The sequence below is a fragment of the Cicer arietinum genome, chromosome 4 (genome assembly GCF_000331145.2).
Source record: "Cicer arietinum cultivar CDC Frontier isolate Library 1 chromosome 4, Cicar.CDCFrontier_v2.0, whole genome shotgun sequence".
NCBI classification, from domain to species: Eukaryota; Viridiplantae; Streptophyta; class Magnoliopsida; order Fabales; family Fabaceae; genus Cicer; species Cicer arietinum.
The window spans coordinates 26,482,789-26,508,526 of NC_021163.2; the positions used below are offsets into that span (position 1 = coordinate 26,482,789).

Below are 25,738 nucleotides of genomic sequence, written 5' to 3' on the forward strand. Positions count from 1 at the left end.
GCTATGAGGTCAAGATTCGAACATTTCTTGTACCAAATTCCCAGATTTATAGTGCCAACAAGGTATCTAAAAATCCTTTTGACTGCAGTGAGATGAGATTCTTTAGGAGATGATTGAAATCTTGCACAAAGACCGACTGCAAAGACTATGTCCGGTCTGCTGGTTGTTAGATACAACAATGATTCTATCATTCCTCTGTACTCCTTTTCAGATATTGGAGTCCCTTCATCATCTTTGTGGAGTATGGAGGATGGGTGCATAGGAGTTCTCATACTCTTTCCTGAACTCATGTTATATTTTTTGAGCAAATCTTTGGTGTATTTTTCTTGTGATATAAAAATACCATCCTCTCGTTATTTGATTTGTAAACCAAGGAAGAATTTTAATTCCCCCATCATACTCATCTCAAACTCACTTTGCATGAGATTTGAGAAATCTTTACACATCTTTTCATTTGTGGATCCAAAGATTATGTCATCTACATAAATTTGAATAATTAATAAATCCTTCTCAAGTATCTTCTTGAAAAGAGTAGTATCAATATGTCCTCTAATGAATCCATTTTCTTTTAGAAAAGAACTTAACCTCTCATACCAAGCTCTAGGAGCTTGCTTTAAACCGTAAAGAGCTTTAGAGAGTTTGAACACATGGTTTGGTCGTTTTTCATCCTCAAACCCAGGAGGTTGATGAACATACACTTCTTCATTTAAGAACCCATTCAAAAAGGCACTTTTCACATCCATTTGGAATAGTTTTATACCTTTATGAGTAGCATAAGCTAAGAGGATTCTTATTGCTTCAAGTCTTGCTACGGGTGCAAACGTTTCATCATAATCTATTCCTTCTTGTTGGTTGTACCCTTGTGCCACTAGTCTTGCTTTATTTCTAATGACTTCTCCATCCTCATTTAGTTTGTTTCTAAATATCCATTTAGTTCCAATAACAGATTTGTCCAGAGGATGGGGTACAAGATTCCATACCTTGTTTCTTTCAAATTGTGAGAGTTCTTCCATCATAGCTTCAACCCATGATTTGTCACCAATAGCTTGATCAATTGTCTTGGGTTCAACTTGTGATATCATGGCCATGTTGGAAGTATTTTCCCTTAGAGAGTTTCTGGTTCTCACACCATCTTCAGTATTCCCAATGACTAGATCTAGAGGATGATGCGTGACTGTTTTCCATCCTCTTGGAAGTTGTTGAGAGGTTGGATCAGACTCATCCTCTGCGTGAGGACCGGGTACTTGTGAGGATGTATTTTCATCTTCTTCATCCTTATCCTTTTTCTCTAAACACAAGTCATCAAACTCATCAAAAATAACATGCATGGATTCCTCCACAGTTTGAGTCCTAAGATTATATATTCTATAACCTTTTGACGTTGTGGAGTATCCTAGAAAAATTCCTTTATCGGATTTTGGATCAAACTTTCCCAAATTTTCTTTATTATTTAGAATGTAGCAATAACACCCAAATATGTGTTCGGCCCAAAAATATTTTTCAATGTTGGCTTCATTTAAAATAGTTCTAGCCATTTCTTGTAAAGTTCTATTTTTCCTTTTAACAACCCCATTTTGTTGGGGAGTTCTTACACAAGAAAAGTTGTGAGAAATACCATTTTCTTCACAAAGATTTTTAAAAGATTCATTTTCAAATTCACCTCCATGGTCACTTCTCACGGAGACAACTTTTGATCATTTTTAATTTTGAATCTTTTTGCAAAAATGGTGGAATGCCTCAAAGGCTTCATCTTTGTGTTTTAAAAATAGAACCCAAGTAAAACGAGAAAAATCATCAACAATTACAAAGCCATATCTTTTTCCACTAAGACTTGGAGTTTTGATAAGACCAAAAAGATCAATGTGAATGAGTTCAAGAGGATGATTTGTTGAAACAAAGTTTTTAGAGTGAAAACTACTTTTAACTTGTTTTCCTTTCACACAAGCTTCACAAACTTTGTCCTTTTCAAAATTGATTTTTGGAAGTCCTTTTACTAATTCTAAATTTGCTAATTTAGAAATAGTGTTTAAGCTTGTGTGACCAGCTCGTTTGTGCCAAATCCATTTATCTTTTTCAATGGAAACAAAACAAGATTCAGTAGGTAAATCATCAAGATAAAGTTCATATAAATTCTTTTTTCTAAACCCGAAAAAGAAAACTCTACCCGAGGATGAGTGTTTAACCTCACATAGAGTAGGCTTGAAAATAACTTCAAAACCACTATCACATAATTGAGTAATGCTTAGCAAGTTATGTTTTAAGCCATCCACATACTGAACACTTTCAATTTTTGCAGAATTATTCTTACCAATAATACTTGTTCCTTTTATTTGAGCTTTATCATTATTACCAAATGTGACCGATCCTCCATCCTTTATCTCCAATGACATGAAGCATTGCTTGTCCCCTGTCATATGCCTTGAGCAACCACTGTCCAAGTACCAAGGCTTTCTTTTGTTGATTAGAGGATGAACCTTTTCAATTTCTGATTTTGCACTTAGGTACCCATATAGCTTTGGGTCCTTGTTGGTTAGTTTTTCCTCTTTTGAGGATATTCCTTTTATGATGGCAAATAGAATCATGGTGCCCATGTTTACCACAGAATGAGCATGCTGCCTTTTCATTGTTAGCTTTCTTCTTAGCATGACAGATTTTGGAAGTATGCCCAAGTTTTTTGCAAAAGGTGCATTTAGGCAAGAAAATATTTTCATACAATTTTTGTTTTTGAGAACTTTTAAAACCAATACCAATCCTCAGACAGAGGATACTCTGCGTTTTCCTTTGTTATGACATCTTCATTCTTCTTGGAGGATGAGCTTTCTGTTTGGCTGGTTTTTAGAGCAATCATTCTTCCCTTTTTGTTTGGTTTATCAGCCAACAACAATGGTTCATGAGCTCTTAGAGTTCCAACCAAATCTTCTAATTTCATGTTGGTTAAATCTCTTGCTTCTGTAATGGCAATTACCATTGGCCTCCATTCTTTTGGTAAACTTCTCATAATTTTTCTTATCCTTTCTTGAACGGAGTATACCTTTCCAAGAGATCTCAGGTTATTTAATATGATGGTTAACCTTGAGAACATTTCATCAATAGTTTCATCCTCATTCATTTCGAATAGTTCAAAATCTCTTACTCCCATGTTTATCCTTGCTTCTTTTACATGGCTTGATCCTTCATGATGGATCCTTAGAGTATCCCAGAGCTCTTTAGCGTTTTTGCATTCTTCAACTCTGTCATACTCTTCCCTGCTCAAAGCACACGTTAGAAATAAATGAGCTTTAGAGTTTAGGAGTACCTTTGCATTTTCATCAGTCGTCCATTGTGCTTGAGGTTTCTCATCGAAGGTTGCGTATGTGTTGTTGGTTCTGATGACATGATCTCCATTTTCCACCACATACCACATGTTGTTGTCTTGTGATATGAGAAATAGCCTCATCTTACCTTTCCAGTGGTAGTAATCTGTACCATCAAAGTAGGGAGGTCGGTTGGATGATCCTCCTTCAGGAATGTACTTAGCTTTTGACATTTTTCTTTTTGGATCTTTTTCTCTTACACTGTTAGGTGTATTTTTTAGAGAACCTTGCTCTGATGCCAATTGATGTAGCTAAATATCACTAGAAGGGGGGTTGAATAGGGATTTTGCTGTTAAAAAATATTTTAAGTGTTTTTAAAACTATCCTCTCGCTGAGGATGGATTTTTTCAACCCTTTAGTTTTAACTTAAGCAAAAGAGTAAAAGAAGAATATGAGAGAGACACACACAATTTTATACTGGTTCACCCAAAGATGGCTACGTCCAGTCCTCACACCCTTGTGAGATTTCACTAACTTTCAAACAGATCAATCTCACGCTGAGGATGATTACAAACTGTGTATTCTTTAGCTTCACCAAGCTTACAATCAATTTCCAAATATTTCCAAGCTTCACTCACTAGGAAATTACAAAGTAGAATGAGAGTGATTGATACTTAATACTTTCTCAAAAGATATACAAAGATATAGTGTAGGATCAAAGAAAGTAATAAGAGAGGATGTGATTTGCTTCTTGAAAAGCTTTAAGATGCTTGATCTTTTTATGCAAGTGTGTTGTGTATCTTCCAATGGAGAGCTTGTATGCATTTTATAGAGATCCAAGCCCTTGTCATTTCTAAAGATCCAAGGTTTTTCATCATAATTACAGAACTGCAATTGAGTCTTTTCTAGACCAGGCAGCTGCCATCCTCTGCATGCAAACCTTTCTTGTAACTTGATCTTGACAAGTCATTGTCTATTCTCTTTTATCAGAAGTGTAAAGCTGTTTCTTTGACAATGTGAGCTGCAACCTTTTCGAAAACTTTAAGGACTAGGTTGAATTTAGCTTTTGAGGTGGTGTTGACAAGAGAGAGAAAGCCACCCTATTACATAGGATTGTCACACTCAGTCCGAGGATCAGATCTGGCAGCAACATGTGATTGCCTATTTTTGGCTTGTTTCTTGTTGCCTTTCTTTAACTTGACTTCTTCATGTATTAATTCATGCAAGCCCAATAAATAATCTGATTTTAGCCTTTGCACATGCTTGATGGGTTGCTTTCAACTTGGTTGAATCATTTACAGCCTATTATGTCATCCTCTTAGACTTAGATCTAGTTGTTCTTGTCCTTTTCCTTTTGGCCTTCTAACTTCTTTATTTCGAATACTTTTACTTATTCATTCTTTGACTTTGTTGTACATTTCTTTAATGAATAAAAGCATTTGTTTTGGTGAGGTCACAAACTTGACCAGATCTGGAGATTTTCCACTTTGCATGCCATCCTCACGAGTTTCATCTTTATCATTTGCCATCCTCATGTGGTTTTCCATCCTCAGGCCTGAATCATATTTGCCTTCTTTTTGCCTTAATGATTAATAACTTATTATCTTATATGAATACACTCAAGAGCACATGTTATTCATTAACCACAATCATAATCTCTTAAGTGATTTTGTTATCATTAAAATCATTTGAGAGATTTTGTCTCAACGGCATTAATAGAATCTCTAAAATTGTTAGTAATAGAAGATCGATAGGGTTACCACCACTTTTCTCCTTTTGAGATAGGACAATATTCCAATCCCCAAATATAACCCATCAAATAATAGGCTTAGATCTATTGAGTTTCCACATCTTGTCACATGTTAATTGTTTTTGTCTCTTTTGGGGAAATTCATAAAATCCAGTAGCCATCCAACCAGTAGTATCATCCTCGGACTTGATAAGCATATCTATATAGTTCAAATCCACGTCCAGCATTTCAACATTGATTGAAGAATCACATACAATAGCAAGTCCACATGCTCTTCCACCATGTAAGCACTCACAATCAACATTCTTAACATTGTTTAAGCCATCAATGTTAGAAATCTTTTTAAAATCAATACTCAAGGTATGCCATTGTTGCAATGTCCAAATAGTTGTTGTTGTTGATATGAGTCCCTTCATAGATCCTCTTATAGCATTATTCCTTGATTATCAGAGCCATTGTTTCTCCCCTCATTAGGATCTCTTTTAGTCTTCTTACTCTTCTAAACTTGTTTTTTCTATCTTGTTCGTGTGTTCCCTCTAGGTTCCCAACGATGTTGATTCTTTAGTGGTTAGTTTTGTAAATTCCCGTAGCATTTTTGTTGGAATCGAACAAGGAGGCCTCATGTGTTCAGACTTCATTGGATTGTTGTAGAATTTCATGTCTTTGTTTTCAAGAATTATGAAAAATCAATCGACTCCCTTGTTAAATTCTCTATAAATCAGCATTTGATTCAATAAAGATTTGCAAGAAACTCTTTTCAACATCAAGAATCTATAATCTTTTTGGATTGCACCATATATTGGCTAGAGGAGATTGTAATGAAACCTTGTGAATAGGTGTGTCTGTTATTATCTTCCATATGAGGAAGTTCTGGCAAGCCTCTATTCCATCTTGGATGTTCGAATCAGTTTAGAATAAGAAAGAATCATCATTATGTTTCCCATAATTTTTGTTATGCATGTTACCCGACGATAATTGTTTTGTAGAAGTCTTTTCACCCTTATAATGACTACTGCTAGCATTAGGATCCATAGATGTCAGGTTCAACCAAGGATTAGACTTTGGGGGGAATAGAGATGGGTTGAATGTCGCTACTACTCTTGATCAAAGCATGATCAATAAATTGTTTCTAGTTCAAAACATGAATAAGAAAGAAGAAAATCATGTCTGCAAGGATGCAACCCCAAAAAAGAAACAAACAACTCACAATCAGGTTGGACAACAAAAATACTACTCAAAGTCTCAACACCTTTAATAAGGGGGAGGAGCTAGGAGAGAATCAGGTGGAATATGTTATCATAAATGGGGCATGATTATTTGCCTCTTACACTATGTTTGGATGCATTGATTCTGCCAAGAAAAGAAAAGAAAGTGCAAATTTTCATATGAAATGTCAAATAACGATAATGATATAAAAAAATGCTACCTATGAAGTAACAATGTCAATTATAAGGAAGGGTGTTTGAATTATAATCGCCCCTTTTTAAAACATCTTGTTTAAAACTGAAAATTTTACTCAAGATTGATCTTGGTTATAACGAAGATTGATTTTGGTTAAGAAAAAACAGCAATATCAATTTTATAAATATAAAATCTAATTGTAAAACAAAAAATAAATAGATATAGAGATAGAGAGATCACACACACATATATCATGGTTCACCCAAAACACGGATTACGTCATGTCCTCATAAATATGAGATTTTCCACTATGTGCTCAAGGCAAGATTGTTCTTGGTTGTCACACTATTTTTTGCAGATCAATCTTGATCTTTACACTTTTTCTACCTTTCTACCTAGAAAAGATTTCCTCAGTTTTACCTCACATTATTTCAGAAAGGATTTTTCAAGCTACCTTTTAAAACATAAAATGATTTTTACACACTACTCAAGCTTATGTCAACAAAATAATCTTGAGTTACAAAGTGATGATTTTGAGAATGTTTAGAATCTGGGTATTGCTCAACTCTTGTTTGAGAAATAGATTCTATAAATAGAACTCAGTTGGTACTGATTCTAACACAACACAAAGATTAAAACTGCAAGCTGAAGACTGATTTCGAGAGACTTGAGTATGATTGAATGATTGATGCTTTTGATGGCACTTTTAGTTGTATCTTGTTCTTTATCTTTAAGCTGTATTTATAAGCTTCAATAGAACTTTAGGACATCTCATATATTTGTTGAAATAGGGCCAACTGTCATGAATGAGTGGTTGGATAAAGTCAGTCATAAAGCAAGAGTGATTATGCTAAATTCAGGAACGTTCTTGACATCCAAGATCGTTCTTCGAATTTTTTGGAGATGAGCTGACTTGTACTTGTGATTGTGTCAGTTGTCTGAGATGATTGCTTGCTTTTCAGTCACGTGTGCATGTCTAGATTGAAAGTACAATCAGCAGTGTACTTTACAACTTGTAACTTTGTACTTGCAATTGCCTCACTTGAAGAATGATCTTGTTTTATACTTTTTATGAAGCATATTTTTTATCTTTCAAATTTTGGAATAATTATGACTTAGATTGATCCTTGCTTATTCTTGATGAAGATATGAGATGAATAAAGCTTCCAGGATCCAATCTCTCACAAAGAAACTAATTATTCTTGTTTATGACAAAAACGAAGATCGTTCTTCGTTTCCCATAACTATGTCAAGATCGATCTTCGTTTTACTGCTTTTGCTTTCTTGATTTTAATGAGGTCTGCTTTATAATGCTTGATACCTATCTTGTTTTAACACACTCAAATGCACATGTTAAATACCAAAACATTTAGAATCATAATTAGAAATCTTTACTACCTACACCCCCTCACTTTACTACCCACACCCCTCATTTTATTTAAACAAATTACCCAAAATGCCCTTATCTATTTATTGATTTTTTAACTCTAATTTCATTCATTTATCTTCATCTTAAAAACCCTAACCTCTCTCAATCTTCATCTTCATCCTCATTCTCATCTTCATCTATATCTTTATCTTCATCTTCAAACCCCTAATATTCATCTTCATCAACATCTTCATATTCATCTTCAAAACCCTAACTTTCATCTTCGTCAACATCTTCATCCATATCCTCAAAACCCTAACCTTCATTTGGTCATTTTTAAAGTACGTTTACATGAACTCAGTTCAAGTACGTTTATGTGAACTCAGTTTAAGTACATTTACGTGAACTGAGTTCACGTACAACTTGGGACTTTTACAATTTTACAATGTACATGAACTCAGTTCAAGTACGTTTACGTAAACTCAGCTCACGTACTACCTGGGATTTTTACAATTTTACAATGTACGTGAACTCAGTTCAAGTACGTTTACGTGAACTCAGTTCATGTACCACCAATTAGTCTCAAACTCCATTAATTACGCAATCTTAAATCACGTACGTTTATGTGAACTTAATTCACGTTCTACCTGAGATTTTTACAATTTTACAATGTACGTGAATTTAGTTTACGTAATGTTACAACGTACGTGAACTGAGTACACGTAAAATCCTCAGATTTTGAAAAAAAATTACGAACTCAAAAATAGAACAATAAACATACCTTATTCGGTCACTTTAACCACAATGTGAAGAGAACTGATGAGGTGCAAGTTATGAGTGAGTGATGTAAATTTTGAATGATTATGAGTTATGATGGGTGAGTTACGATAATTTTTATGATACAAATTTTAACTATAGATTTATCGATTTTTGTGTCATAAAAAAATAAAGAGATCCACCTATTTTTTTTCTTTTCCTTTTTGTTCTATTCGTTTTTGAATTTTTAATTTAAAAAACTAATTCTTTTATGACAATATTTGCTCTATATATATTTTTTATAATTAATAATTAAAAAATAGATAAAAAATTGTTGTGTATATAATTTTTATAATTAATAATTAAGAAAAAAAACGCAAAAACACATATTGACTCTATATATCATTTTTATAATAAATAATTGAAAAACGTGAATAAGCAATGTCAATTTACAAGGAAGGGAGTTTGAATTGTAAATTCATCTATTTAAATTTCTTGTTAAAAACTTAAGAAAATAACCCAAGATTGATCTTGGTTGTGAAAACAGAAATCTGATAACGTTCTTGGTTCTGGAAATAGAAAACGGAGAACGTTCTTGGTTAGTTAAAATCACAGTTTTAGCTTATCTATTTAACTTGATAATCAAAATGACTGAAAGTGAATAGAGATAAGGGAATAGATATCACACAATGATATATCCTAGTTCACCTAACTCGAGCTACGTCCAGTCTTCACAACTGTGAGATTTTCCACTAAGTGTTCAAACAGAGAACGTTCTTGGTTTTACAACGTTATTGGTTTTTTACAGATTTGTTCAGATCAACCTTGATCTGTAACAACAATTTATTTCCACCCAGAAAAGGACTCAATCAGGTCACCTATCAATCTTTATAGAGGATTTTACAATTCACCTTTTAACCATAAAATTATTTTCAACAACCTACTCAAACTATAACCAACCTTTACAGTCTTGAGTTTACACAATAATGATTTAAAGATATCGGTAGAATATGAGTATGTTCAACTCATGTTTGAGAATAGATTCTTGATAAAAGAATTCAGTAGTATGATCTTGATATTTGATGAGAAGAACAAAACAGATTCTTTTGTTCGCGATTGAGAAGCTTTCAAGTATGTAAGCATGTGTAAGTGATGGATTTTCTTAGCACTTGAAGTTATGCATCTTCCTTGAACTTGGGGTTCCTTTTATAGTCTGCAAGGAGGTTGATAACAAATATTATGACCGTTGAAAAGGTGTCCAGCTGTCATGTGTTACAGGTTATCAAAGACCAAACTTTTTAAACCATGAATGTTCTTGATTTGAACATTTTGTGTTTTTGCTTTTGTGATAATAATGTCTGATTTGTAGCTTCTCATTCTTAATTGTGATGATCATTTGTTTATGCACACAAACATCTCAGAGATGTGCTTAATCGATTCAGATTAAGACTGTCTTTTGATTCGTGCAAAACAGACTAGAGAATGATGTAACAATGATGGATAATGATTGCCAATATACTGGAGAATGATTGTATCATTTTGGGACTAATATCAACATACTGGAGAATGGCGTTGTCATTCTAGAGACAATTGTAACGTGCTGGAGGATGTTTAACATTTTGGAGATTGATGTTACTATATTGGAGAAAGACCATTTGTCACTTTTGCTTTGAGTCGTGCCTTTTAATCTTTGATTTTTTGGAGTGTTTATTTTGCTCATATGAGAGTTGTGTATTCCTTGTAACTGAACTTGAAATTCATTCGTAATTTGCAGGAGTTTTCTTTGCATTAACAACTAATTTGGTTTTGCTTAATGAAAATGACAAAAACGTAGAGAACGTTCTTGGTTTTTTAAATTTTATCAAAAACGTTATTGGTTCAGTTTTGTTCATTTTTAACTCTTTCTTTAAACTTATTTTGTTTGCATTGTTTTATACCTATCTTGAATTATTACACTAAAAAATACATATTGAATTAACACATTATTTAGAATTATAATTAGAGTCTTTAATTAGCCTTTGTTTATTAATTTGAGATTGCCTCAACAAAACCAAGAAAAATTTATTGTGTATATCATTTTTATAATTAATAATTAAAAAAAATGTAACACATAATAAAAAGACAACTAAGAACTTCATTATTATTAGATTATCTTATATAATTAGAATTTATAATTTTTTTTATTTTCTATATTATCTTTTCTTGTCACTTTAAATATTTATAACTTTTTTCTAATGTATGACTTGGTACCTATATATACCTGAATGTTATCTATAATTATTTTTTTTAATGTATGACTTGATATTTATATATACTTAAATATTATTTAAATTAAAAGTATATAAATTAATATTATTATATTAAACATCTTATTTAAGATTCGAACTTGTGAGAATTTATTATTAATTATTATGTGTAAGTTAATTATTGTTTAGGATTCGAACTTGTGTGAATAGTAAATTAATTATTATGTGTAATTTAATTATTGTATATTTATTTTATCACGCTCTAGAAGAAAAAAAACGTGTGGAAACAATAGTTTCTGCAACATCCTTTTTTGTGTGAACATTTCTGCAACATCCTTTTGAATGGTATGTAGTGGAAACTAAACAGAGACTTCTACTCTTATAATATAAAAGGAGTTACCCTAGACTTAAATGTGAGGGGGTTAGTTCTCCTTAAGTAAAATTTTGCATTTAAACCATTTAGCCGAGTTCAATTTATGAAAATATACATTACAGAAAAAGTTAACCTCTAGACTAATCTCAATATTTAGAATTATTCTCTACATTCCTACGCATCATAATTTAGTTTATAAGAAAAACACTACCATGTAAACCCAAAAAACTATAACAAAGGATTCTCAAAGAAGATTACAATTATGTATTTCTTCTCTTTATTAGGTATCATCTAAAGATAGCCTTAGAATATATCATCTACAACGCCAAAAGAGGAAAAAGCATTAATATATTTAACTCCTCAAAGCTTCATTAATACATAAACCTAAAAGGTAACAACTTGATAACATCATTGCAATTCATCCATCTCCTCAATTCTAATCACCTAGCATAACCAATCTCATGAAATACAACCATTAAACAAAGTCACAAGCAACCCTCACTCTTCTCTCTCTACAAAAACATTGAAGGATACATATATAGTAATGAAATCGAAAACCCCTTTATATACCCTATTGAGTATGTATCCTATCGATAGATAAATTAATTCAATGTCAAAACATAGCTTTACCAATATGGTATACCTTCCTTTACTTATCGTATACCGTACCACACCAGATCATTTCCCCTAATTTTCTATACACAATTTTTATTTATAATTTTCATCAATTGATAAAAAAAAAATTAAAAAAAATTAAAAAAAAAAAACCACCCAACACAAATCAGTTACTACCGTTATCGCCGGAGTCACTCTCCGGCCGGGAAATCGGTCCCGCTGTTGACTTGAACCCTTTAATTACCTTATCACGAACACATAAATGAAAACCAGCATAAGTCCCTTTCTCCTCCGCAACCACACACTCTTTACACCACGCGCCACCGTATCCATCGCCGTACCGGTACGGTGTTTCTCTGAAAGACTCGCCCTTGTTTCTCAAACTCCTCAGAAATGCCTCTTTTTCCATCCGCAAACGCAACATCCTCCTCTCAATCCCAGCTCGTTCAAGAATCGAAAACGACGGCCGATAATCGTCAACCGCCGTTTGATTGACAGCACCGTTACGGCGCATAAACATGATTTTATCTGCTACGTTCTTGTTCTTCGTCGGAGACTTTTTAAACCGCCTTGTCCGCCTAACGAATAAATAGTACTCGCCGCCGTTACGAGACAGGGCGGAGAGGTTAAACTTTGCGCTGAGTGGGGTTTTCTGGTCACTATCTTGATCGGCGAGGAAAACTGTAAACTGATGAGGCGAGATCCCAATCTGGTTACTCAAGATGGAGATAATACTCTTGAAATTCATAGTGGGGTCCACAGTGAGGATTCCGAGGTTGGTTAGTGTTTCGCCGTCCCAATAGACGACGGGAAATGGTGAGCCTCCGCCGTTAAACGTCATTTTGAGGCGAGTGATAATGAAATAAGTCACGACGCGCTTTGGTTCTTTGCGTGCGGAACAGAACCTAAGGGTTTTACTTTTATAGTGTGAAGAATAAAAGAGGATGGAGTTTTGGTTTTGGTGTGATGTGTGGGGTTTTAGCTTTTAGGGGTGTTTTAGTAAATATATCAGTGAGGCGGTTAGCGATTCTAGTGCCAACACCATTATTCGGTGAATATTAATTGTAACTTCATTTTTTTTTTAATATATAAAATAAAAAGATAAGTAAGACAGTGGGCTATCTTTTGTCAAGAAAGCAATATAAATAGTCATTTTAATTCTGTTAGTATGCTCAATTTAATCTTTTAAATTTTTGAATTGCTAATTTAATTTTTTAAATTTAAAAATAGATTTAATTTATATGTAGTGTAAAAGATGTTTATACAGTAAATTAATAAGATCAATAAAAATATATAACTTTTATTAAAATTTAATTTAATTTTATTTTTGATATCTTTATTATTACTAATTTATCGAATTAGTATCTTTATTTTAAAAGTCACAGTTTTGATCTTTTATTTAGATTTTTGAACTAAAAAAATGACTATTCTGACATATTTTAAATGACGTGAATACAATAGTATAGAACTAATTAATTATTTATATGTCATTAATTAAATTAAAAATATAAAAAAAATTGAAATTGAAAATTAAATTTCTGCGGCGTCTTATTTCAATTTTATGATGTTAATCATTTTACATTATCGTATTATATGTCACATAATTTAAAATATTTTACATTATCATATTTTAGTTAAAAAATCAAAATAAAAGACTAAAATTGTCGACTTTTAAAATAAAGAGACAAACTTTGTGAATCAGTAAAAATAGATGAACGAAAACTGAAATTAAGTCTTAAAATTATCTTTAAAGTTATCTTCGTGAATAGTTATAGTGTTTATGGTAAAAAAAATTACAATAATCGTACATAATAATTAAACTTTTTAAAAATATTAATTAATTTAGTTAGATTTCAAAATATTTTATATGTAATTGCAATTTTAATCCTTTATTTTTAACAATTAACTTAATCGGTCTCCCTATTTAAAAATATGATAGTTTTGGTCACTCATTTTAATTTTTTAATTAAAAAATAACAATTTAACATGTTTTAAATATCATGACATATGATATGATAATGTTTAATAATTAACTTCTATGAAAATTGCAATAAAATCTTTTAAAACTTAATTTTCAACTTAATTTTTTTTATATTTATAACTGAATTAATTATATATAAATAATTAATGCATCTAAATAATTTTATATCATAAAATCATATATCACATCATTTAAAATATATTGTCCTATTAGTAAAAAAATTTAAAACAGATCAAAATTGTCGACTTTTAAAATTGAATGATTAATTATGAGAATTAATAAAATAAAAAATCAAAATCATCATTAAGTTAATATTTTATTAGTAGGTATTCATCAAAATATATTAATTTAAACAGTGTTTTTCTTTATAAAAAATATATGACATTTAAAATTGTGACACAAAATTAAAAAATAAAGACTAAATTGATTGGAGTCTTATAAAATAACTTTTTTCCAGATGAAATTAATTTTAAATTCAAGTGATTCTTCCAGGTAGGAAAGTGGTTGGCATTTTGGGGGAGGTTTGTGTGACGTATTCGCCTGAACTATGACTTCATGACTTGGAGCTCAAGTTAGGGGTAAAAGTGCAAACCGATTCGTATGACTTCGTTTTTTATAGGAAATAGCCCGCTTCTATCGATCCAAATTAATTTTGGTTTGGAATATAATAAAAGCTTGAAATTATAATTAATTAAACAATTATATATTCATAATTAGAATTACACAAATATAGTATAATATATACAAATTGTATACTGTCAGCTTTGGTTATATATATATATGGTCATTTTTTTTTTGTAGTTACATTCAGTTTGGTTTGGTTTACAAATAATCTAACTTTGTTTATTTTGACCGATTAAAATTACACACATTTTTACAATAAAAAAAATAACACCCGAACATAGTTGAATATGTCTATATAGCCATATAATCTAAACACAATATTATAATAGAAAATAATAATTTTTTAATCTTTTAAATTTAATTTAACTTTTGTTTCGTTTTTTAAATTTATTTTTTCGTGATACATCATTTAAGTTACATTTATTTGTACCATTAGTCTTCAAGATATATCAAATTACACATTCATTATTTTAAGTTTAATTTTATTTTTTGAATTAATATCATAAAATATTAAGATATAATCAAAATTTTGCAACAAATTGACTATCCAAACTATTTTCTATGTGAAGAAAGTTAAATATATTAATTATGTGAATAGACATTTATTACGTACCTTGTTTAATATTAAGTTATATATATGTTTAAATTGTTGTATAGAAAATCAATAAATATGGACTATTTATAAGATTTGATGAATGTTTTATGAAGGATTAGTATGAGAGACATATTGTTGCAGCATTTGCTAGAATTTTAAATTATCAAAATATTTCAATTGAATTAATTATTGTCGAAATTGAGATAAATGATTAATGATACAAACATAATGTAACTTAAGAACAAAATTAAGATAAATTAAACTTAAAAGACCTAAGTAGAAAATGAGTTAAACTTAGAGAATTATAAGTGTAATTTTGTCTATTATAAATGACAACACAATATTATAAAACTCTTAAAAAAACAATATTATAAAAGACACATTTAGAGAATTAGGAACGACAATGGGTATAATATTATAATACATATCCTCTTACCTGCAATTTTTTTATAAAAAAAAATACTCGTACTCGCGTGGATATCAATTTTAATCTTTGTATTTGTACCATATATGTACCTAAATCCTCATACTCATTATACACATTTGAATTAAAATAAATCGTTAAATTACAAAATATCATATTATTTTAACTTACTTAAGTAAATATTAAAAGTTCTTTAAAATTAAATCATAAAAAGAATAAATTAAAGTATTTAAATTATCTAAAATTATATTTAATTATATGTACATATTTATTTGATTTAGTGATATTAATAGAAACAAAACAAAACAAATAAAATTAACTACTAGACTAAACACAAGTTTATTTGAATAAAAACAAAATAAAATTTAGAAAATAATTAGCATCTTTTATGAAATTAATCATGATAAAATATTAACTTAAGTGTTATTTTTATTGTGATTTTGTTTGTATATTTAGAATAGTAACTTAAATATTATTAGTCATGATAAAATCTATATCATTAATGACATTTTTGTGTCGAAGATAAATAAATACACAAATATAATAATAATAATAATAATAATAATAATAATAATAATAATAATAATAATAATATAATGCAGGTGGGGAACAAGATGGGTAGTAAGCAAGGTTGACATAATACTTATTGAGGCTTAAAATAAACTTTAAAATAAAGTCTTGATATAAAAATAAAGGTCATTTTAATGCTAACAATAACATTTTACTATAACTTTATTTAAATTTTATATTTTATGAGATACAAAATATTTTAATTAAATATATCAATAGTTGCATCTTTTTATAATTGTGAGGCCTTTTATTTATTGTACTATTTAAATATTTTATTTTTTTAGGCCTAAATATATATGAAAAATTAATTATTTTTCAAAGACCTAAAGCCCTAATTTTGTTAACTTTAGCTTTAGGTCGACTCTGGTAGTAAGAGACACATACCCGTATCCATATTAATTTATATTTATTAATAATTATTTATATCCACATCCATATTCATAATGTGGATTTTAACTCTACCTATTATAAATATTTTTTACTGGTACAAAATAGATATAAATTTAATAACCATCCCTAAAGTGAGTGCTATATACTTTGTTTTTTGAATAAAAAGTACTATATATTTATATAAATGAAAACAATATTACATAAGTAATATCAAATACAAGTTTCGTATGGTTCTAACCTATCACCCATCAATTGGAGTTTATCTATGGAGTACTTGATATTTAATATAAGATTTAATTTATATATATTGATATCGAAAAAATATTTTAAATTTTTAGTTAATTATAATATATTTAAAGTCATACAATATAAATGATTGTAATATATTGATAGAGTAAAATTTTTTACACTCATGATATATGATAGTTAAACTATTTGATATATATGATAATTAACTTAGATTGTCCTCATTGTATTTTTTACAATAGGAAATGAACACAATTCCCTAAAATTTGGCAAGACACGACCATCAATCCCTCTTTACCCATTAAGCTCTTTGAGTATTCCTACTTATTCAATGAGTGTTTGAAGTTCTACTATCGAATCCAAGACATTCAATTGAGAATGCTACTTCATATTGTAGCAATCTGTACTGTAGCTTCGATATAATTAAGAGGTCTTTAGTAAGTGAGGAAAGAAACTCCATATGTTGGAATTAATTTAATCACAAGCCATGCTCTATCATACATATTGTTACTACAATTATGTTCTAGTGCGGAAATCGACAAACTCATGAGCATGTATATATTGGAACCTACAATAAGTTTAATCTACTAAGGATGTATCTTTAGGAATACATGGATCCATGACAAAAGATTTTCCAAGTTCTTCCTCAACTAGTACTCTTGAAGCCTGAACTGAATTATGTCACAATATAGTGTTTACGAGTACCTTTTATTGTATGCAACTAAGTGACATAACTAACATTTCTTGAGGTAATGTGTCTGTGTTATGTAAACATCTCAAATATCGAAGTCGAATATACTGATGATTTCTAAATTATTAGATCTCTGATTTGTGAGCATAAACTCTATTGTTATCTTCAACAACCCTTATAGTTGACTTTATTAGCAATTTAAACATCAATTGCTCAAATATCTGTCAAATGATCTTATTATATAAGTTATTTCTGGTTGCGTATAAATAAGATCATATATAAAACTCTCCACAACCAAATGATAGAAAAATATTTAATTTCATGAATTTCAAGATTTTATATTGGTCAAAAGGAGACTTAATAATCCCTTTTAGTGATTGAGACTTCTTATAGTTCAAAATCTTGCATGTCGAACTTACCCTTATGTGAAAACTCAAAAATACCTTAATCTCTAAGTATCACAATGCATAATACAGAAGAGGCGTCCCAAGATCTTTCATCGATAAACTTTCATTAGAGATATCTCAGTTTCATGCAATAAACATATATCATTGTTGGCTAAATAAATTTAATCAACACATTATAATAGGAATATAAACTTATTTCCACTGACCTTGTAATATTCACAATTATCTACAATAATAATCTCAAAATCAAGTTAGATAATTATTTTGTGAGACTTTGTGATATCACTAATGAGACTTATTCATTAACTCATAAATGAATTATATCAGTTTGCAAATTATTTATTTTGTTTCTATTGACACAATATTTCCTTTGGTTGATCAATATTGTTTCAGAAATGTGGTCATTTAGATACATTGTATTAACATTTATTTATGCAGCTCAAAAAATCTTAATGAGCAATGAGTGTCATGATTGTCTTAATAGAGTCTTTTATAGTTACCAAATAGAACTTGTCTTTACGGTCAATCATTTCTAACACATAATGCTTTAGTTCTTGAGGGTGTTGAATTTGATCTTCATAAATAATTTCATCAACTTGATTTAGAGAAAGAACAAGAATCTCATTATGAGGACCAAAATTTACTACATTAATAGCAACTATATGAATTGGTTTGAAACCGATTCTTCCACACTCAATTTTGTTCTTTTGACCATGTTGCACCATATTATTTCATAAATATTGTCATTTATAAACACATTATTGATATCTATTTTATGTAGCTCCAAAAATCTTAACTAGCAACGAGTGTCACAATTGTCTTATTAGAGTCTTTTAAGACTACGAAATAGAACTTCTCTTTACAATCAATTATTTCTAACACATAATGTTCTAGTTCATGAGGGTGTTGAGTTTGATCTTCATAAATAATTTCATCAACTTGATTGAGAAAAAGAAGAATAGACCAAAAGTTTCTACATTAATAACAACTATATATATGAATTGATTTGAAACTGATTCTTCCACACTCAATTTTGCTCTTTTGAACATATCTCCACCAAACTCAATATCCTCAAAGAACTTTACATTTTATTGTAAAAAAATACTTTAATTTTAGACCAAAATTTATATTTCTCAAACTTTTTCAAATATTATGGATTATCACAAGTTAACTCTAACTATATACAAATTTAAAAGATAAAATAATCAAACTTTTTAAAATAAAACTAAAAAGTTATTTTGATTTGTTCGTAAAGAAACGAAAAATAAAATTTTATCAAAATAATGATTCGACCAAAATATCTTTTAAACATAAGCAAATAACGACAATCCAAAGTAATTAAAATCTCGATCTTTACTGACTTTGCCCTTTCAAAATTGATGTATCTTTCAACATCATTGAACATTTATCGGTTTATCCTTAAATTTCTTTATTTACCCTTATCTTTCGAAGTACTTTCTAAATAAACACTATTTTATTTTCTCTTACTTCACCATTTTCATTTTTGGACATCTTATGAAATAATCTTATTTAAATGATTATTTCTAACTTTAAGATCTACAATTTAATTGTACAAGAAAAATACCAAATGCTAAAATTTCGATCAAGTTACTTAAATGTCAAAATTTCAGCGTATTTGCAAGATCAAATATTTATATATTGTGCTCTTTATATTTTCTTTGCTTAATAATTCTTAATGAAATATTAGTTCTTCATCGAGTGCTTAATTTCTCTTTAAAAACACTTTAATTTAAGCAAAGAAAGTATGACAAAAATGTCATTTTAATTGACACCTCTAATATCTTTGAAATGTCATGCTTTATGATTAAATGACCTGTCTTTTGCAAAAAAAATCACTTTTCATACTTAATTCTCACTTACGAAATACTAAATTATGAGAGAATTAGAGTTCATCCATCCTAATATAAGGTATAGATCCAAGAACAATATTGATGTTCTTCTTTATCCTAACTTTTAAGAAAAGAAAAGAAAAATCAATTTAGCAGATACATAAACTAAATTAGTTCAAAGAGAACAAAAGAAAAATGTGCTCACCAAAATACCTAATGCAACATTAATTTAAAGTCTTTACATAATAACCTTAATTGATAAATGATATTTTGTTACAAAGATCTAACCTTGACAATTAACATTCGTAAACAACAAATCCTTATAATCGTCACATGTTTACCATAATAGGTGTGAATTAATGTGGGTAAAATAATTGAATTACACACACAACACTAGTAGACACATAAAAAAATTAATTATAGAGACATGTACAATTTATATTTATTTGTAAATTAAAAGACCAAAACAAGATACTAAGTGCACTATTAATCTCCAATCTTTTGACAGCATTCGTTAACTGCAAGTAGTACTATCAACACAATGGTCAAATATTGGTAATATATCTTTTGACATCCTCGTTACTCACATGAAAATACTTAATGATCACTATATATTTGAAGTAACAATGTCAATTATAAGAAATGATGGTTTAAATTATAATTGTCCCTTTTAAAAATTCATGTTAAAAACTAAAATGTTTAACTCAAGATTGATCTTGGTTACAAACGAATAACGTTCTTGGTTAGTGGAAAGAAAACAACAATATTAACTTATCAATATAAAAATCGATTATAAGACAAAGAGTAAATAGAGATAAGGAAAGAGAGATCACACAATGATATATCCTGGTTCACCCAACACAGATTACGTCCAGTCCTCACAGTTGTGAGATTTTCCACTAAGTGCTCAAAGCAAAAACGTTTTTGGTTTTCACACAGCTTTCACAGATCAATCTTGATCTATTACAAAGTACTATATTTCTACCTAGAGCTATGTCAACAATATAGCCTTTTAAATTAGAAAAGATTTTACAAGTTACCTTTTAAATCATAATTTTTTTTTACAAACTACTAAAGTTATGTCAACAATATAGACTTGAGTTACAAAATAATAATTTGAGTTTGTTAGAATATGAGTATGCTCAACTCGTGTTTGAGAATAGATTATGGATTTTAGAACTCAATGAGTATTGATTCTAATACCACCCTAAGAACAGAACTGAAGCTTAGAATGATTGAGAAGCTCAAGAAGATTCGAGTAAGATTGAACGAGTGGTATTTTGCTTGGCACTTTGGTCTCTGATCTGTTCTTCATTATGAGACTTTATTTATAGGCTTCAAGAGAGCTTATGACAACTCATTTGTCCGTTGAAAATAGTTCAACTGTCATTTGTAAGTGAATGGATAAGATCAACCATAAAACAAGAATGTTCTTGTGAACCAAGAACGATATTTGAATTTGTCTTGAGATAAACTGAATTTTGTTCTGATCTTTATAGTTGTCTGAAGTGATCTTATGCTTTGAATCACGTGTGCATGTCTGTTTGAAAGTACAACAATAATGTTCTTTCTATCATGTCAGTTTGTACTTGCACTTGCTTAACTTGAAGAATGATTTTACTTTATGTATTTTATGAAGCAAAATGTTTTACCTTCGAATTCTAGAGTGATTCTTGCTTAGTTGATCTTTGTATTTTTATGATGAAAATATGAAATGAATTACAATTCCTAGATCTAATCTTTTATATAGGAATCTGATCAATCTTGTTATTCTGCAGATGTGGAGAACATTCTTCGTTTTCCAGAAATCTACCGAGAATGTTCTTCATTTCACTAATATAGCTTTCTTTATTTTAATAAGATTTGCTTTGTAATGCTTGGTACCTATCTTGTTTAACACACTCAAATACACATGTTAAATATCAAAACACTTAGAATTATAATTATAAGTCTTAATTGACCTTTTGTTTAATTATCATCAAAGCAATAAATTAGGATTTTGTCTCAACAATATTTACCATCACAAGTTTGAAATTATGCGGTCGAACTGTGTCTACCTTTTGGCAGACCATAACAACTTGCATGAACAACTTCATACTACATATTTTGTAATTTTCATTGAATCAAATCTACGTAGCAGATGTTGCTTTGTGCATCTTTTTGTTTCAACCAAAATGACTAGACAATTTAATAAATTATAATTATGTAAAAATCCAGCCAAGTTGTACCTTCCTTTAGCTGATAACAACTCACATGCATAATTACATGTAACATCTCTTATAACTTCGATTGAATAAACTCTACGTAGCAGAAGTTGTTTTGTGCAACTTATTATTTCTACCAATTCAATAAAAAATAATAGATGCTTTATTAAATTAAATAAGAAATATCTTAAATTTACAAGATATTAAATCTACACACTATTTTTTTAAAACATTGATCATGTGGGTTGCAGGCTACCCAATATCTGTACGGACTAACCCGAATGGATACCGAATTTATTCCAGTTGGGCTACAAAGTCCTGGAAAAAGTTTGGCTAAAACTATTAGGTCTAAGTCCTGTGTTTTAGCGGACTGAGCAGGTTGGTCCATTTAGGCTAACAAATTTTGACAACTCTACTAAAATAACTTGTATGTGTTTTCCAAAACTATCACCATGATTTTCATTAAACTAATTTTATCCATAATTTATTTGGGTACTATATCGACTCAAATGATGATTTTCTTTAATAGATTATTCCTAACCATTCATCATAATATATTATAAGAATTTAATTACTATGGATTGTCATTGTAAATTTTTTTACATACATTACAATTGTTCATAAGATCACTTTTGAGATAGTTAATATGATAAACGTTAATTAAAAAAAATATTTTAATGATCTAACAGTTGTAATTGATTGATAATATAAAATGTTATATAGTGACAACGACAATATATGAATATATAAGAGTTAAATTTTTTTCTTTCCATATATTTTCATGTTAAAGGGATATTTATTTATTTGAAATAATATTTATTTTGTAGATTTTGTAAGCACGAATAAAAAATATAAATGGAATATACATTTTTTAAAATAAAGTTAAAAATAAAAATAAAAATAAAAAAGAAAAAGCAAATTGTAATATAAACCCTATATGCCGCCTCGCAGACTGCAATCCTCGAGACATTCTCGAGAGTAGCTTCTTCCACAACTTGAGACCGCCTAACGCAAAGGTACTCTCTACTTACTCAAATTTCTTTTCCAGGGTTTCATTCTTCTTTTATCACTTTCATATTCTTATCTTCAATTTTTTGTGAAGAACGATTTCTTCACATAAACTCTCTAACCCTTTCCGCCGCCGACCATTCCTCCACCTTCAAATCGCCGCTCCTCCTCCCACTCCTCTCTTTCTCTCTGTTGCGCAACTTATGTGTGTGAAACTTTCGTTTGGTTTTTCTGTTGCGGATTTTATTCTTTTTCTTTTATTTTAATTTTGATTTCCCTTTACCAACACCGGGATTAAATAACTGTAGCCGATATGAGAATGTTGCGGTGTGTAGTAAGATTATACTGGATAGGATTAGGAATCACAACTTTGGTTCTCTTGTTGAGGACTTGTGTTGTGTCCCTTGACCCATGGTTTTGAATTTCTGAATCTAAAATCACATTGTTTCTTGTGGTTTTATATTACAGTTCAAAATGATGAAGCATTGTTTAATATACAGTTTGTAACCATGTATATATGTTATAAGGAAAGTTAAGGACTTCAATTTTATGTCAACTTTTCTTTTTAAACTTAGGTAAGTGGAAAGTATTATTAATATTAATTAAAATGGCGCTGATGATTAGTTTACAACCATTTTCCAAGGGATTTGAATTATGTCCCTTGAGGTTACAAGGTCAAACTTTTACCAGCTGGTTTTTTCTAGTTTCATTGGCTTACGGACAGAAATTAGTTTATGTTCTTAAATTGTGTGTACTTGCTGGAATTATGTGTATGAATCATTTGTGATGGCATGAGAGTATGTCGCCAACCTTTTCTTAACCCTTTGTGTCTTACCCCTTTTAGTCTCTATTAGTTTTTTGTACTAGCAACCCACCTTGCTTTGTTATTTTTCAATTTCAAATTTGTTATTCAATTTGTGATTTGTGAATTGTTAATGAGCATTGGGGGTTTCCTATTTTTCGGCTGTAAAAGTTTTATCGCTTTCTTCATTTGTTTTTCTGGTATTGTGTTGTTGTTGATGGTTAAAATTACATTCTTTCAGTGGTTTTGAAGGGGAAGTGAAGCAGCACATTATAACCAGAGGCAAAACTGTTCCATTATAAACCGAACCAATTTTGTAGTGGTTACTTGGAGTTGATTTTCAAGAGACAATGGTGGGTTGCTTTTCCTTTAATTGTTTAAACTTTGAATATTTCATTTGAAGTGGCTACTTTGATTGCCCTAATTTTTACACCCCTTCATTTGAAGCTGTTTATGTTTTTTTTTTTTAAATTTCACAAGCATTTTTTTATTCTGTTTTTTCTTTTATATTCCTTTTTTGTTTTTGATTTCGTGTTCTTGTGTTTGTGTCCTTTTAGCCTCAAGGAGATTATATAGATCGTCACATAAAAGACTATGGACGCCGTCTCGATTACTTTGAGCGTAAGCGCAAGAAGGAGGCTCGTGAAGTTCACAGGCACTCTGCAAAGGCCCAGAAGGTTTCACTGATTCCGTCTTCCTTTTTTCTTTTCTCTCTTTCTATTTGATGTTTTAATTCAAATTACTTTCATTTAAACAAGTTATGTATTTGTAAATTGTCGTAAATCTAACTGGGTTTCTGTTTAATTTGCGTGGAACAGACTCTGGGTATTAAGGGTAAGATGATTGCCAAGAAAAATTATGCTGAAAAGGCACAGATGAAGAAGACGTGAGTTTTTTTGATGCCTCTTTCTCTTGTTATTTTTATCTTTTTTTACTTTATATAGTTTGTCTGACCATTTTCAACTATTTATGTCATAGCTTAGCCTGTGATGAAGTATCAATTTTTTATTTATTTTTTGTTGCTGTTGTTATATAACATGTGTTTATGCCAATAGTATTTGTGCTTGATTTCTTTATCTGGATTATTTAATATTCATTCAAGAGTCTTTGGTTGATGTTAGATAATAATTAGCGCATTTGGTTTTCATCAATATGGATTTGTTTGTCAAATGTAAGAGAGAATGATTTCACTCTTGTCTGTCTGTCAATAGTTTGGCCATGCATGAAGAGTCGACATCTAGGCGTAAGGCTGATGATAATGTTCAGGAAGGAGCTGTTCCTGCATTTCTTCTGGATCGTGAAAACACGGCCAGAGCAAAGGTATGTCACTCATGCAGTACTAATAGACAATTTTGACTCTTGATTTTTGTTGCACACTGTTGGAAGTAATGTGGCCATTTTCTATTTTTAGATTCTCAGCAACACCATTAAGCAAAAGAGAAAGGAGAAGGCTGGGAAATGGGATGTTCCTCTACCTAAGGTGAGATTTCATTCAATAGCTAATTTGCTTCCAATTCTCTATTTTTTTCCCTCTAGAAAGGAATGGAGCAGGGGGAGGCAGGAATTGGTGTTCCTTTTTTAAGTTATAATGTTTATGTATGGCTTTTCAATTCCTCAGGTACGTCCTGTGGCTGAAGATGAAATGTTCAAAGTTGTCCGCACCGGTAAAAGAAAGAGTAAGTATTCCTTTTTTTTCTTCTGGAATCATGATCGTGGTACTGCATGATTGAAATGGGTTATTGTTAGTTTCAAGTATTCTGCATATCATGTTTCCTTATCATTCTCTGTACGCTCCTCTTCTTGTTTATGGATGTAGCAGGAAAATCTATATTTTATTACTTCATTATAGGTTGAGATGCTCAAATTTTTGTGGGTGGTAAATTTGAAACACTAACTTTTGTCATGATGTGTTGATTTTTTATCAAATGATGGGTTTGTAAAAGTGTCATGGTGTCTTTGTTTCTATAGTCTCTTTATTCATTGTAAGCAAGTTGCGCTGTATGAAACATATTGATCATTTTCAAAAGCAGATCTTATAGTATATGGCTCACCATTTTGCAGCCAAGCAATGGAAGAGGATGGTTACCAAAGCTACATTTGTTGGGCCTGGTTTTACTAGAAAACCTCCAAAGTATGAGCGGTT

At 30.1% G+C, this 25,738-nt stretch overlaps 2 protein-coding genes across 2 annotated transcripts in view; one reads left to right on the plus strand and one right to left on the minus strand.

Moving 5' to 3' along the window:
* Positions 1 to 11,520: 11,520 nt before the first annotated feature.
* On the minus strand, positions 11,521 to 12,744 carry LOC101506520 (uncharacterized). Its single transcript, XM_004497606.4, has one exon. The coding sequence runs from the start codon at positions 12,642 to 12,644 to the stop codon at positions 11,970 to 11,972; it is 675 nt and encodes a 224-aa protein (XP_004497663.1). The 5' UTR covers positions 12,645 to 12,744; the 3' UTR covers positions 11,521 to 11,969.
* Positions 12,745 to 22,687: 9,943 nt separating this feature from the next.
* Positions 22,688 to 25,738, plus strand: part of LOC101506192 (uncharacterized) — a 4,511-nt gene continuing 1,460 nt past the window's right edge. The window contains exons 1-8 of the mRNA XM_073366837.1: positions 22,688 to 22,801; positions 23,837 to 23,948; positions 24,153 to 24,272; positions 24,414 to 24,481; positions 24,807 to 24,915; positions 25,007 to 25,075; positions 25,214 to 25,271; positions 25,657 to 25,735. Of these exons, the coding sequence (XP_073222938.1) occupies positions 23,946 to 23,948; positions 24,153 to 24,272; positions 24,414 to 24,481; positions 24,807 to 24,915; positions 25,007 to 25,075; positions 25,214 to 25,271; positions 25,657 to 25,735 (506 nt within the window). The 5' untranslated portion in view covers positions 22,688 to 22,801; positions 23,837 to 23,945. The remainder of the gene's footprint in view (positions 22,802 to 23,836; positions 23,949 to 24,152; positions 24,273 to 24,413; positions 24,482 to 24,806; positions 24,916 to 25,006; positions 25,076 to 25,213; positions 25,272 to 25,656; positions 25,736 to 25,738) is intronic.

Coding starts and splice junctions, on each gene's coding strand:
- LOC101506520 (XM_004497606.4), bottom strand. CDS start 12,644: ATGACGTTTAACGGCGGAGGCTCACCATTTCCCGTCGTCTATTGGGAC.